This window comes from Rana temporaria, chromosome 1, assembly GCF_905171775.1.
Source record: "Rana temporaria chromosome 1, aRanTem1.1, whole genome shotgun sequence".
Taxonomy (NCBI): Eukaryota; Metazoa; Chordata; class Amphibia; order Anura; family Ranidae; genus Rana; species Rana temporaria.
In genome coordinates, this window is record NC_053489.1 from 267,956,094 (window position 1) to 267,969,297 (window position 13,204).

General features: G+C 44.4%; 1 protein-coding gene across 2 annotated transcripts in view; it reads left to right on the plus strand.

Annotated features, from left to right (window-relative positions):
* Positions 1-13,204, plus strand: part of FANCC (FA complementation group C) — a 306,329-nt gene that overhangs the window by 38,305 nt on the left and 254,820 nt on the right. For both annotated transcript variants that reach the window (XM_040355483.1, XM_040355482.1), the window contains exons 2-3: positions 9,905-10,122; positions 12,496-12,580. In XM_040355483.1, coding sequence (XP_040211417.1) covers positions 9,964-10,122; positions 12,496-12,580 — 244 coding nt within the window. In that variant the 5' untranslated portion in view covers positions 9,905-9,963. The remainder of the gene's footprint in view (positions 1-9,904; positions 10,123-12,495; positions 12,581-13,204) is intronic.

Sequence of the window (13,204 nt, forward strand, 5' to 3'; positions counted from 1 at the left end):
GGTTAGGACTCTGTGCAGGCCAGTTAAGTTCCTTCACCCCAAACTCGCTCATCATTGTCTTTATGGACCCCTGAAAAACAACTCCCACACAATAATAATCCCCCCTCCACCAAATGATTTGGAAAATCAAAAAGAATCCTCCCCGTTGTGTTTTTTTATTCTGACAGTGGAGAGAATTCCCAGCCAACAGGTATATGCTGCAGCGCAGATTGAGCTAGGAGATTGAGATTAGGAGTTATGCGCTCAGTTTCAATTGTCTTGGTTGAGACAATGATGAAAAAAGCATAGTCCTTAACCACTTCAATACCGCGTCATAGCTTAAAAGCATCTAAAGCGCAGCTCTGTTGTTCTGGGAGAGCGTTCATGGCCCCTGGGGTGCGCACTCTAATCGCTGTGGCCAATCACAGCCACCCTTTACCATGTGATCAGCTGTGTCCAATCCCAGCCATTCACATGTAGAACTTGTGTAGTAGGGTTAATCCGCGCTATCCCCAAAGAAACGGGGTGTGTAATAGTGCAACAAAGTGCAAAACAATGCCACCATGTGAGAAAATGTAATATACATGTGGATAATACTTGTCCCCACTGGGACAAAATTCCAAATATGACAAAAAATATATGACAAAGAAAAGGTGCTGCAATTATAGAAATAGTTTGAATAGTAAACTGGAAATAAATGTAATAAAGTGAAAATAATGCGCAACCTAAAAAATCGCATAAACAAGCGACTATAAAAGTGTATATGTATATAAACTTGAAAAAAAAACATAAGAATTAATGTGAATATAAACACAATGGGCCAGATTCAGAAAAGAGATACGACGGCGTATCTCCTGAAACTCTCGTATCTCTGAGTGCGGGAGGTCGTATCTATGTGCCTGATTCAGAGAATCAGTTACGCATAGATATCCCTAAGATCCAACAGGTGTAAGTGTCTTAGGCTGCAATTTCAGGCTGGCCGCTAGGTGGTGCTTCCGTATGTTTACGCAAGGAATATGCTAATTAGGTAGATACGACGATTCAGAAACGTACATCCCGCCGGCGCATTTTTTTACATCGTTTACGTTCGGCTTTTTTCGGCATATAGTTACCCCTGCTATATGAGGCGTAGCTAATGTTAAGTATGGCCGTTCCCGCGCCAAGTTTTGAAATTTTTACGTCGTTTGCGTAAGTCGTTCGCAAATACGGCTTTACATCATTTACGTTCACGTCGATTCCAATACGTCCTTGCGGCGTACTTTGGCGCAATGCACACTGGGATATTTTACGGACGGCGCATAAGCCGTTTAAAAAAAACATAAAAAACGCGGGGTCAAGACAAATTTTAATACAACATGCCCCCAACATCCCCATTTGAATTACGCGGCCTTACGCCGCAACACATACGTTACGCCGCCGTAAATAAGGGAGCAAGTTCTTTCTGAATACAGAACTTGCGCCCAAAGTTACAGTGGCGTAACGTATCGGAGATACGTTACGCCAGCAGAAAGATGCGCGCATCTTTCTGAATCTGGCCCAATACCGCTCATACACAAGTGATGAAAGCAAGCAGCAATATAAGTGAATGAAAACTGCGGCACACTTTCAGCAATAATCCTGAATGATCACTTAAAGTCCAACAGAAAAGCAATAAAAAGGAACCTTAAAGTCCAAAAAAGAAGCAAAAAAAACCTGCAAGGATTCAATCAAACACAGGAGCAGGGATACAAATCTTCAGTATTATGCTTCCATCAGGTAAAGGTAGATAAATTGTCCGATTACCGACTGGATCTCTATTACGGAGATCAAAGGGCTCAGCACATCGGGGTTGGTTCACCAGGCTCTGGACATGGAAGTTGATCCACAGCAGAAAATCCTTCCTTAGCGAACTTTTTCACCTCTCCATGGGATACCAAGCCACCCTTTGTATCAGCTGGATCTTTATCCCAGGACACATACACTATCTCTTCCCAGGATAGTGATAGGTAAAGGCGTTCAATGAGCAGGTTGGGGTATATTTTCTGTTTCTTTCTGCTCTCTCCCCCACTGCACAGCAATCTAGTTGCGTTTATGACCTCTAGTTTATCCTTGGTCACAGGCCAATTTTGTCCTGTTTTATCATGCTAATACCTTGTTTTTATGTTATCAACTTGTATTTTTAGCACATACAGTAAGTCTGCTTCAGTGACACCTATGTCTATGAGGTAACTGAAGGCAACCGAACTAACCCGCTGGATCTTTGCCTTCAGCAGCAATTTGTTACAGAAGATCAGCATACAGCGGACATTGCTAGCTACATTACCCACTCCCATATAGTGGAATTGCTGGACACTAGTCACGTATAGCCCGGCTGAAGCCTAGCTCTGAAATATTTGGAAGCATCCACATACAGAGGGACACTTTGTTATTAATTGCACCCTTGCAACAACAACTCTGGATTTTCATCAGCAACTGGGTTGTCAGTACCATAGCTTCAATACCATTATTACATAACGGCTATCTCCTTATCATCCCCTGCGGGGATGCATTTGTTGGCTTGTCCCCTATATTTACATATCATTATTATTTAATGCAGTTATACGGTGGTTTACTGTTTGGGACCCCAACAAGTGCGGACATTTAGGCCGCGTACACACGGTCGTTCCAAACCGATGAGAATGGTCCGACGGGCCATTTCCATTGGTTCACCGCTGAAGTGGCCTGATGGTCTGATGTGCGTACACACCATTGTTCCAAAAACCGATCGGGTCAGAACGCGGGGACGTCAAACACAGGACATGCTGAATAAAACTAAGTTCAATGCTTCCAAGCATGCGTCGACTTGATTCTGAGCATGCGCAGGTTTTGAACAGATGCTTTCTGTACTAACCATCGGTTTGGACCGATCGGGGGAGCAGGCCATCAGTTCGATTTTAAAGCATGTTTTAAAATTTTGGACCAAAGGACAACAGACCGATGGGCTATACACACGGTCGGTTTGATGAAACTGAACCTCGGTCCATTCTCATCGGTTTTGTCCAACCGTGTGTACGCGGCCTTAGGCGTCCGGACTGTCTTTGTTATTTTTGTTTCATGTTAGTCTATGTCCTTATGTGTTATTTGTTTGCACGTACACGGTAAACTATGTTTGCTGGTGCAACACTGCCTGGTATTTAGTAGTTCATTTTTGTGATTGACTATTGGTAGCTTTTTTGCTGTGATTTTATTGATGTAGGGATTTTCTATACAACTTATTAAAATTTATATTTTCTATCAATATCCTGAGTATTGTCCATCACTGCCTAAAGTAGCTTCCTTTATCTTCAGGGTCTCTCTGCTTCTTGGACTCTCCCTGTATGATAGTATATTTTTTTGCATGTATGTTTTGGCTACGGCAGTAACCTCGTATAGGAGGAGTGACCACTTAAGCCTCGTACACACGATAGGTTAACCAGAGGACAACGATCTGAAGGACCGTTGTCATAGGTTAACCGATGAAGCTGACTGATGGTCCGTCACGCCTACACACCATAGGTTAAATAACCGATCGTGTCAGAACGCGGTGACGTAAAACACAATGACGTGCTGAAAAAAACGAAGTTCAATGCTTCCAAGCATGCGTCGACTTGATTCTGAGCATGCATGGGTTTTTTAAGCGATGGTCTTGCCTACTAACGATCGGTTTTGACCTATTGGTTACCAATCCATAGGTTAATTTTAAAGCAAGTTGGCTTTTTTTAACCTTTGGTTAAATAACCTATGGGGCCCACACACGATTGGTTTTGACCGATGAAAACGGTCCTTCAGACCGTTGTCCTCTGGTTAACCTATCGTGTGTACGAGGCTTTACAGGATCCCTAGGTCTATCTAGCAGCACATCTATCGGGGATATGTTATTTTTTTGTTGGTTTAACAGCTTATCAGTGCCCATCTGTACAGCCTAATCAGTGCACATCAGTGAAGAAGAAAAATTACTTATTTGCAGAATTTTTTTTTTTTTCAAAAATGTTTTCATTTGTTTAGCAAAAAAACAAACAAAAAAAACCCCAGTAGTGATTAAATAATACCAAAATAAAGCTTAATTTGTGTGGAAAAAAATGATAAAAATGTCATATGGTTACTGTGTTGTATGATAATGCAATTGTCATTAAGGCTCGGTTCACACCTAAACTGGCTGCGGATCGCACAGCAACTCTGTCCGTCCCTGTTCTCAGTTTCAGGGATGAATCAGGGCAGAGTCTTTTCCTGAATTCGGCCCTAAAACAGAGGCAAAGACGCACAATTTTTTTTTGTGTCTGTTTTTTTTTTAGGGAAATTACATTCACTTCAAAGTCAAATGTTAAAAGCAAACAACATTTATTTTGAAGTACTTTCAAATGACATTTGACAAGTGGTCAAATGTGCTGGAAAAACTTGTATGGATGTGCGTACACATTTTTGTACGAACGTTCATTCAAAAATCTAGTTGCGTTTTTGACCTCTAGTTTATCCTTGGTCACAGAACAATTTTGTGCTGTTTTATCATGCTAAAACTTTGTTTCTCTTATCGTCCATGGACGGACACAGCTCCTTAAATCTTGACAAGTGGGTTATGTTCCCTGTTTACAGGAGAGGACTAGGCAGAAACATGTTAAATACATGTTACATTAACAGAGTTAACCAGCCCCGCCCAGGGGGCGGTCCCTCCAGACATAACCCTCCTCAAGGTAGCATGCAGCCACAGTTTCGTTCTGCCTAGCAAGGAAAAGGACGTATGGCTCCCTTTGGGCCCAGCGCCCTGAGGAGAAATTTTATTTTAATTTTACTTTTTCTTGAAGAATCTTCTTTCAACTGTCGGCTGAGAGACCGGCTGGATAATATAGATCCTTGTAGTCTACTCAGTCCGACCAGCAAGCGTGGGCACACCTTTGCAAAGAGGCTTGGTCTGCTACGCCATACCCCATGACTCCTGGGGGGGCCGGTGAGCTTTGCTCCGAGGTCCAGATATGACTGGGCTGTGGTTTTGTCTCACTCACAGTGGACCGGGCCGACAGCTACCTCCATTGCGATTGTAGTTCTGTCAGGAATGTGTCAGCGAGTCTTCGCTTGGACGGGTAAGTACAGTCCCTCCTGCTTCGGTGGGTTGGTACGGCTGGGCATTCCTGGGCATTCCTGGGGTTCGGGGGTCCTCCCTTCCCTGCTCCTTTTCCCTTGCTGCATTGCTAACATTGCCGCTGTCAGGGGGGAGTGGGCCTTCCTGAGGGGACTGTGTTATCTGGCCTGTGTTTTTTCTTTTTTGTATTGGGCTTTCCTGTGAGGTAAAAATCCCTGTGATGAGCATAGATGTTTATGATTATACTTCAGCGACTAGTTGGACGCTGACTGATTGGTGACACCTGTAAAGGTTTTGCTTTTTATGCTGTATCTGTGTCTTAGGGCCCTTTCACATGGGGCGGATCAGTAATGATCCGCTCCGTGTGTCCGCAAAGCTCAGCGTGGATCCTCCGTAAAATCCCAGCTGAGCTGGCAGCTGACAGGGCGGTCCCCGCACACTGTGCAGGGACCGCTCTGTCTTTCCTCCCCTCTCCCCTATGGGGGATCGGATGAACACAGACCCTATGTCCGTGTTCATTCCGTCCGCAAATGCTGATCTTTGCGGAGGTGGACAAATTACGGGTGTCAGCGGATGTTCATCCGCTGACACCCGTAATCACAAAGGGACCCATGTATGTCCCGTTTTCATCCGCAAACGGACGGATAAAAATGCGGACATACGGTCCGTACGTGTGAAAGGGCCCTAATCCTTAAATAAAAAAGCCCTAGGAGGCTTTTCCTGTTTAAACACAGGTCCCTACAGATGCCGCACAGTTACCTCATGGTTCTTTTCCTCTCACGCTGTGTGCTGAGAGCGGACGGCATCGCTGGGCAGTCTGCTCCTGAGGTGAATCCCCTGGTTACCCCTGGTAAGCGCAGCAAGTGGGTGAGAGGACCTGAATAGGGCTTTAGGAGCTTTTGTCTATTTGTAAGGACAGGTGTGCATATTATAATACACACTATGTAAATATTAATTAATATTTGGAGTCAGTATCTGGGTCCTTCCCCACATGCTGGTGGTGGCAGCAGGTGTTAGCACCTGGGATTCCCACAGAATTTTTACTGTTAGTCCTGGACACGTTTGTGCCAGGGTGGGGGTGGACTGCGGGCGGGCGGGAAAAGAGTGCCCCCTTCCCCCGTTATTCCCTGGGCAATGCTCTGTTATGAAGCCATGGACCAGGTACCTAGTAAAAAAAAAAGAGCAGAATAAGGCATTTATGGGTGCGCTTTTTACTGCTGCAAGGGACTCTCCTAAGCTGGACAGTGCAGCTGGGTTTCCGCCGAGGGCTCGGTCTTTTTTGCATCACACAAATCAGACCGCTGTGTAGGTTTTTTCCTTCTGTGCCTTTCTTTGATCATTTCTGAGATGCGGAATGAGAAAAGCCGCTGAGGGCTTTTGTAGTCCCTCACCGCTGGGCGGGAACCCCCGCTTGTATGGATCTGACTGATAGAAGATCCGAAGTACTGACCCGTTCCATGTTTACCATGCTGGGGTCTTGCTTGCGGCCTATTGTGGTCACTACTCTGGAGTCTCAGTCGGCGCTGGTGAAAACTCCCATTGGCGGCTATTTTGTCGTAGCCGCGCTATGGCGCAGCTTACATTGCGCCGGCCATTTTCCTGTGGCCGCGTTCTGAACGCTTGTCCACCATCTTGGAGTAGTCCTGACCCCTAGTGCTGTATACAACTCACGGAGTGAGCATTTTGCACCAGACAGTGGAGGAGCACCGACTCTCTCCTGAGGTTATTAGGCTAGCGGACCAGCTGGTCCAGGGCCTCATATAGGTCTGTGATGCTTCATTGTATGCTGCGCCCTTGTTATCCAGGGCTTTGGTTTCAGAATGGTTTTATGCACACGGTGGTGTAGTGCCTAACTCCATTACTTGGCAGCAAGAGAGTCATTGGTTCAAATCCGGACACTGACACCAATCTGCCTGGAGCTTGCATTGTCGCTCCCTGTGTCTGCGTGGGTTTCCTCCGGGTACTCCGGTTTCCTCCAAAGGCATGTGTGCATACACCTACATAATATACATACATACTATGGGCCAGATTCAGAAAGATCAGCGGATCTTTCTGCTGGCGTAACGTATGTCATTTACGTTACGCCGCCGCAAGTTTTTCAGGCAAGTGCTTTATTCACAAAGAACTTGCCTGTAAAGTTGAGGCGGCGTAGCGTAAATCACGCGGCGGAATTAAAATTTGGCGGATAGGGGGCGGGTATCATTCAAATGATGCGCGTCCCCGCGCCGAACGAACGGCGCATGCGCCGTCCGTAAAATATCCCAGTGTGCATTGCTCCAAATGACGTCGCAAGGACGTCATTTGTTTCGACGTGAACGTAATTGACGTCCAGCCCCATTCACGGACGAGTTACGCAAACGGCGTAAAATTTTAAAATTGTGCTGCGGGAACGACGGCCATACTTTACATAGGATACGCCACCTAGGTGGCATGTTTATCTTTACGCGGCGTATCTCTTACGGAAACGGCGTATCTTTACTGCGACGGGCAAGCGTACGTTCGTGAATCGGTGTATCTACTCATTTGCATATTCTATGCCAAACTCAATGGAAGCGTCACCTAGCGGCCAGCGTAAATATTGCACCCTAAGATACGACGGCACAGGCCATCGTATCTTAGGCAGGTTTAAGTGTATCTCAGTTTGAGCATACACTTAAACATACGACGGGCTTAGATTCCAAGTTACGTCGGCGTATCTACTGATACGCCGGCGTAACTCTTTGTGAATCTGCCCCTATGTGTGTGTATTATTTAGGGGCAACCCTCCCAGGCCGTCAATGGCCCAGCTGGGGGACTAATCCGTCCCTGGGTGCGTAAGCCGATCACGCCGGCACCCAAATCCTGCCAATGTATGTAGTCTTCCCTCCCTGTCTCTAGGTGGGAAGGGCGGCTTGCAGGTTCACAATTCGGTGAAACCTCCCTGCTCCAACCAGTGCGTCTGCGAGGTGGTCTCTTCGGAGTACTAGATAGGGTTTCCTCCTATCCACAGAACAAAGTTCTTTCCTCGTGTCTTCCTCTCCCGGCCTGTCGGTCTGCCTTGGGCAGTGTGGGATTTGCTAAGCTGCGGGGTAATTTTACCTTTCCTGCAGGACGAGAGTTTTGGGGTTTTCTATGGGCCTCAGGCCCTAAATACCTTTGTGAACGTCGGGTAGTTCCGCATGGAATCCATTTGTTCGGTGGTAGATGCGCTCCATCCGGGGGTTGCCCTGACGTCCTCGGTCATCAGGGATGCATACATGCATGTCCCGTTTTGCGTATGTCACAGTGTTTTTTTTATGTGATTCGTGATGAGAGAGGGTCTCTATCAGCCTGTGGCCCTCCCTTTTGATCTGGCGTCGGCACCATGGGTTTTCAGCTAGGAGCTTGCACTTAGGCCCCGTACACACAAGACTTTAGGTGACCGGGGTCTGTCTGTCATCTCAACAATGCTGAGGGCACCGTAGTCTTCTTCCGGAGGATCTACCGTCGCACCTCTTTTGGTGCGAAGGGATGGAGTGACGTCCACGGACGTACACTGTGTCCAGGGTCCTGCTGTTTTTTAAAGCTTGGAGTGGATCTAAACATTTCTTAAAGCACCGTTTGGGGGCAGATTTCAGCCTTGGCTGTGTTCTTTCAGTGGCCTTTTTGCGACCCGTTCCCTGGTGGGTCTCCTTTTTTTGTGTGCAGGGGGTTTGTCATATACTTTCCCCTCTTGGCCCATCTCTTCCCCCATGAGTTTTTACTCTGGTGCTCTCGGTTCTTCAGGAACCTTCCTTTGGAAACATCAGAGAGATTTTCTCTTGACACTATCTCAGAAGGTGGCCCCTTTAGTGGCCTTTACCTCTGTTAGAGGGTTTTCTGAGTTGGCGGTCTTGTCTTGCAAGCCGCCATTCTTGATCCTCCATAAGGATTAGGTGATGGCGCGCCCGCGACCTTCCCTCCTTCCGAAGGAGGTTTTCGGCCTTTCATACTTTAGGGGTGGTACGCGCTTTGAGGGTATACCGGCCTACTACGGCTCCGTTTCGGAGCTTCTGACTCTTTTGTGTCGGTGTCTGGTCCACAAAAGGGCCTGGCGGTCTCGTCGACCACCATTTCTCAGTGGATCAGGCAGGCCGTTGTACAGGCCTATGCTCCTAAGGGGCGGGCCCCCCTTTCAGGTCACGGCACTTTCCACCAGGGCAATTGGTGCTTCCTGAGTTTTTTTCCGACCTCATGTGTCGGTCTCACAGGTGTGCGAGGCGGCGACTTGCTCATCCGTTCACGTTTTTTTCCAGAATTTACATGGTTGCTATGAGTGCATCTTATGTTTTTTCCAGCCACTAGTTTTTGCCGGCGGGTGTTTAAAGTTGCACCTCCTCCGTTGAGGAGCTCTGCTTGTTTTGGGGTGAAGTTAAAATTGGTTTTACTGATATATTTCCCACCCCTCGTTTTTTGACACTGCTTGGGGACGTCCCACTTGTCAAGATTTAAGGAGCTGTGTCCGTCCATGGACGATAAGAGAAAATAGGATTTGTTGTACTCACCGTAAAATCCTTTTCTTTGAAGTCCATGGACGGACACAGCTCCCACCCCTCCTTTTTAGGTTTGTACTGCTTGTTACGAACTGAGGCTGCATGCTACAGTGAGGAGGGTTATGTCTGGCGGGGCTGTTCAACTCTGTTAATGTAACATGTATTTAACTATTTAACATGTTTCTGCCTAGTCCTCTCCTGTAAACAGGGAACATAACCCACTTGTCAAGATTTAAGGAGCTGTGTCCGTCCATGGACTTCAGAGAAAATGATTTTACGGTGAATACAAAAAATCCTATTTTTTATGTTATCAACTTGTATTTTTAGCACATACAGTAAGTCGCAACCTTGTTTTTAATTTCAGACTTTCCAAATCAGAAGACAGTATCTGCTTTTGGCTTATGAGGCATCCTCTGTGTAATAATGGCCACCGAAGTCTCTGAGATGGAGATTGGGAATTGGCTTAGAAAAGCTGTTGAATGGAGTGATACTACCACTTTGATAATCCAGGAAGATGTCTGCCTTCACTTGCCAAAATTACATGAGTTCCTGTTGCAGATTTATGAAACTTTGAAACATATGGTAAGTAGCTTATTGAAAGAAATTACCCTTAAATATAGGTTGAGTATTAACCCACAGTCTAAGTTTCATCAAACCTTCAGTCTCACATCAGTTTGCAGACTTATGGTGTTGACCTTGAGGTATGTTTCTTTATCGAAGCGTCAAATAAGGATTAAAAGACATAGTAATCTGTTTCCTCATTTCGTGATTTATTGTCATGGAGGTTTTTCATTTCATTCCAGTGGTTTAACATGAATAATAACCTCAATCTGGTAAGTATATCAAATATATTATTTTAGTCTCATGCACTTACTATCATGTGGGACTTCCATTCTTAATAGCTTTTTCTGTACCAGAAAACTGTGTTCTAATTACCTAGCTACACTTACTGCCATTCGTTTTCTTCATGAGTGTTTTTCTGCAACCATACTTTATGAATTTCTTTTCCATAAATACAAATGTACAGTATGCATTTCTATCCAAAAAAGCAACATATGATGTTGATGTTCCAATTTTTGAATGACAATACAGTAACACAAAACCACAAATTCAAACCACATTTTCTACCACACAGACAAAAGATCTCTTAATCCTTGCCAACCCAATTAGCTTCAATCTTGTTGTCTCTTGGTGGGTCGCAATTGCTGGCAAGAAGCAGGTCCCATGTATTTAAGATTAATGTAGCTTGTTAATAGCAATAGTAAACAACAGCATCTCTGGCTTGCTAGCTATAACTGCTGCAGCAGGGCAATAACCCTGATTTATCACTAGCTATAATGAGGAGCCTATGCCACTTTGTGTGTTGTGTAGCTCTTTGGTACAGTTATTAGGTTGGCTCTCAATGGACTGTCTCTGTGCATGGCCCCAGCAAGTCTAGAGTGAGCCACGCATGTAAAACAAAGATGTTATGTTTATTGCAACAGCAGGAGATGGTTAGCAGGTTTTTTACATGTGCATTATCCCTGTTCAGCACTTACTTAAAACTGTATGATGTAGCTATAAATGTGGTAGCAGGTAGAAAAGAATGAGCCATCACAATGTAGGTTTAAAAGAAAATCTACAAAAACATTTCTTATTGGTGGTCTGTTATACTTTTACTGTGTTTTCACATTCCTTACAACTTTGTGATATTCTTGTTTAGTTTAGTTTACTAGTAGTCCTTTAGCACACACTGCAATAATCTTTTCAAAATTTGTATTTTTTTTTTTAAGTGAAACTCTACTTTAGTTGAGGGAAAAATCCCCTCTGCTCTAAATACATATGTTTAGATTTTCAGAAAATGTATTCGCAGATTCTTATCTGATTTTGTTGTGTAGACATCGGGTCAGGCCATTCCAGCAACATCCTCCAACAGCCTGCCTAAATGGAAGGGTCTGCCTACTATAATCAAGTAATAGATTCTAGTGTTGTAAAAAAGAAAATATATACATAGGCATCTCTGTATTTCACCAAGAACAAAAAGATCATAGCAGCTAACTTTAAGGATTTCCAGGAATGACTGAAATCTGACATCAAACTTTGTGCATAATTGTGTGTAAAAAAATAAGCTAATCACATGAACTGATTGGGTACAAAATAAACCCCCCACCCACAAACCCTTTGTTGTATAAAAACAACATTTTCATTTATGTCACTTTTAGTGTGTTATAGATAGATAAGCAGGTTAAAAATTAGATGGCTGAAGAATAACATTAAAATACCCCTTTTTGAATATTTTAGTTTTAATTGTACCTGTTTTTGTTAATTGTACTTTAACTGTATTCGTTATATCTTTTTTATATATTATATCTTTTGTTATGTGATATCAAATTGTGATCTTGCTGCATTGCTGACAAATACATAACTTCATGCTGTTTTACCTGCCAAAATAGCTGTATTTCTGTTCGCCTATTCCTGAGATAAACTTTCCCTGCTGCAGTATTACTTTGTACTTGCACTTACAGGCCTGCCCCCCACCTCTTCTCTGTGAGTGGACAGCAAAAGGAGAAGCAACACATTGATGATCTAATTTCTATGGCACTTTGCTCTCTCATCCTATCAGCCTGCTTCTTGCACTGCAACACAGCTGAATGGCTCTTTGAGCTTATTCTCTGCCCCCCTCTCTGAGCCCTGCTGTACAGTAGACTGCAAAGGAGTGATACCGAGTCATACCGTATCCAGATGCGTAATCTGTATGCACTAAAAATGCATTTGATGATGTGTTAATAAATAAAGAGCTGTATTAATGTGTGTGCCATTTACATCTGCCTGGGGTCCAGCTGTAAAATGTGGTACAAATATAATTTTTTGCGCAATGTTACATTTTTTAGTTATTAAAAATTTTTTTTAGAAACAGTTTAGACTGAAAAGGTAAAAGTCACAATATTCAGATATCCCTGTTGATTATTTTTGCAGAGTACAAATGCAGCGATTGAAAAATTCCCTGTTCTTGGACAGTTTCTGGGACGCCTGTGCTGGAACCGCTTTGTTATTGGTCATGGTAAGCAGAAAGTGTAGTTCTAGTCTGTGGCCTAAACTGTGAATCTACTGTCTGCCTTTGCCCTGGGATTCCCACTTAGCTGCTCATTCTCTGTACTGGGATTAAGCTGAAAAAAATGTGATGCTACAACATTTCTGTAACATAACAACAGTGCTGATGTGCTAAATGTGTGGATTTTTGTCTTCAAAAGATTTTAATGCTGGAGCCATGATTGTAGCCCTGCTTTCTGCCTAGTAGGCCCCAAAACTGGCTATTCAGGGGCTAGAGCCCCTTATGCCCACTGAACATTTGGCATTTGACAGTTGAATGACAGGGAGTAGAGCTCAGTGTAGTGAGGAGTGGGGTATAATCCTGACTTGAGCAGGATAACTTTTATCAGATGATCTAAAACCCTTCTGTCTAGCCTAGGGGCTGCATACCCCAGCTCCTGGTCTTATGTGCTACCAGAGCCCCATCCGACAGGTATGCAGCAGTCTGGACATGTGAGAGAAGTGCTTCCTTTCCACTTCACTGCGTGGACAACAAGTACGCAGAGGAGTATGTGCCACAAAAATAATTAAAAAAGTAAAAAAGAACAAACACATGGCCAGATGGGTCTAAGATATCCCACCGAGTAACATCGTG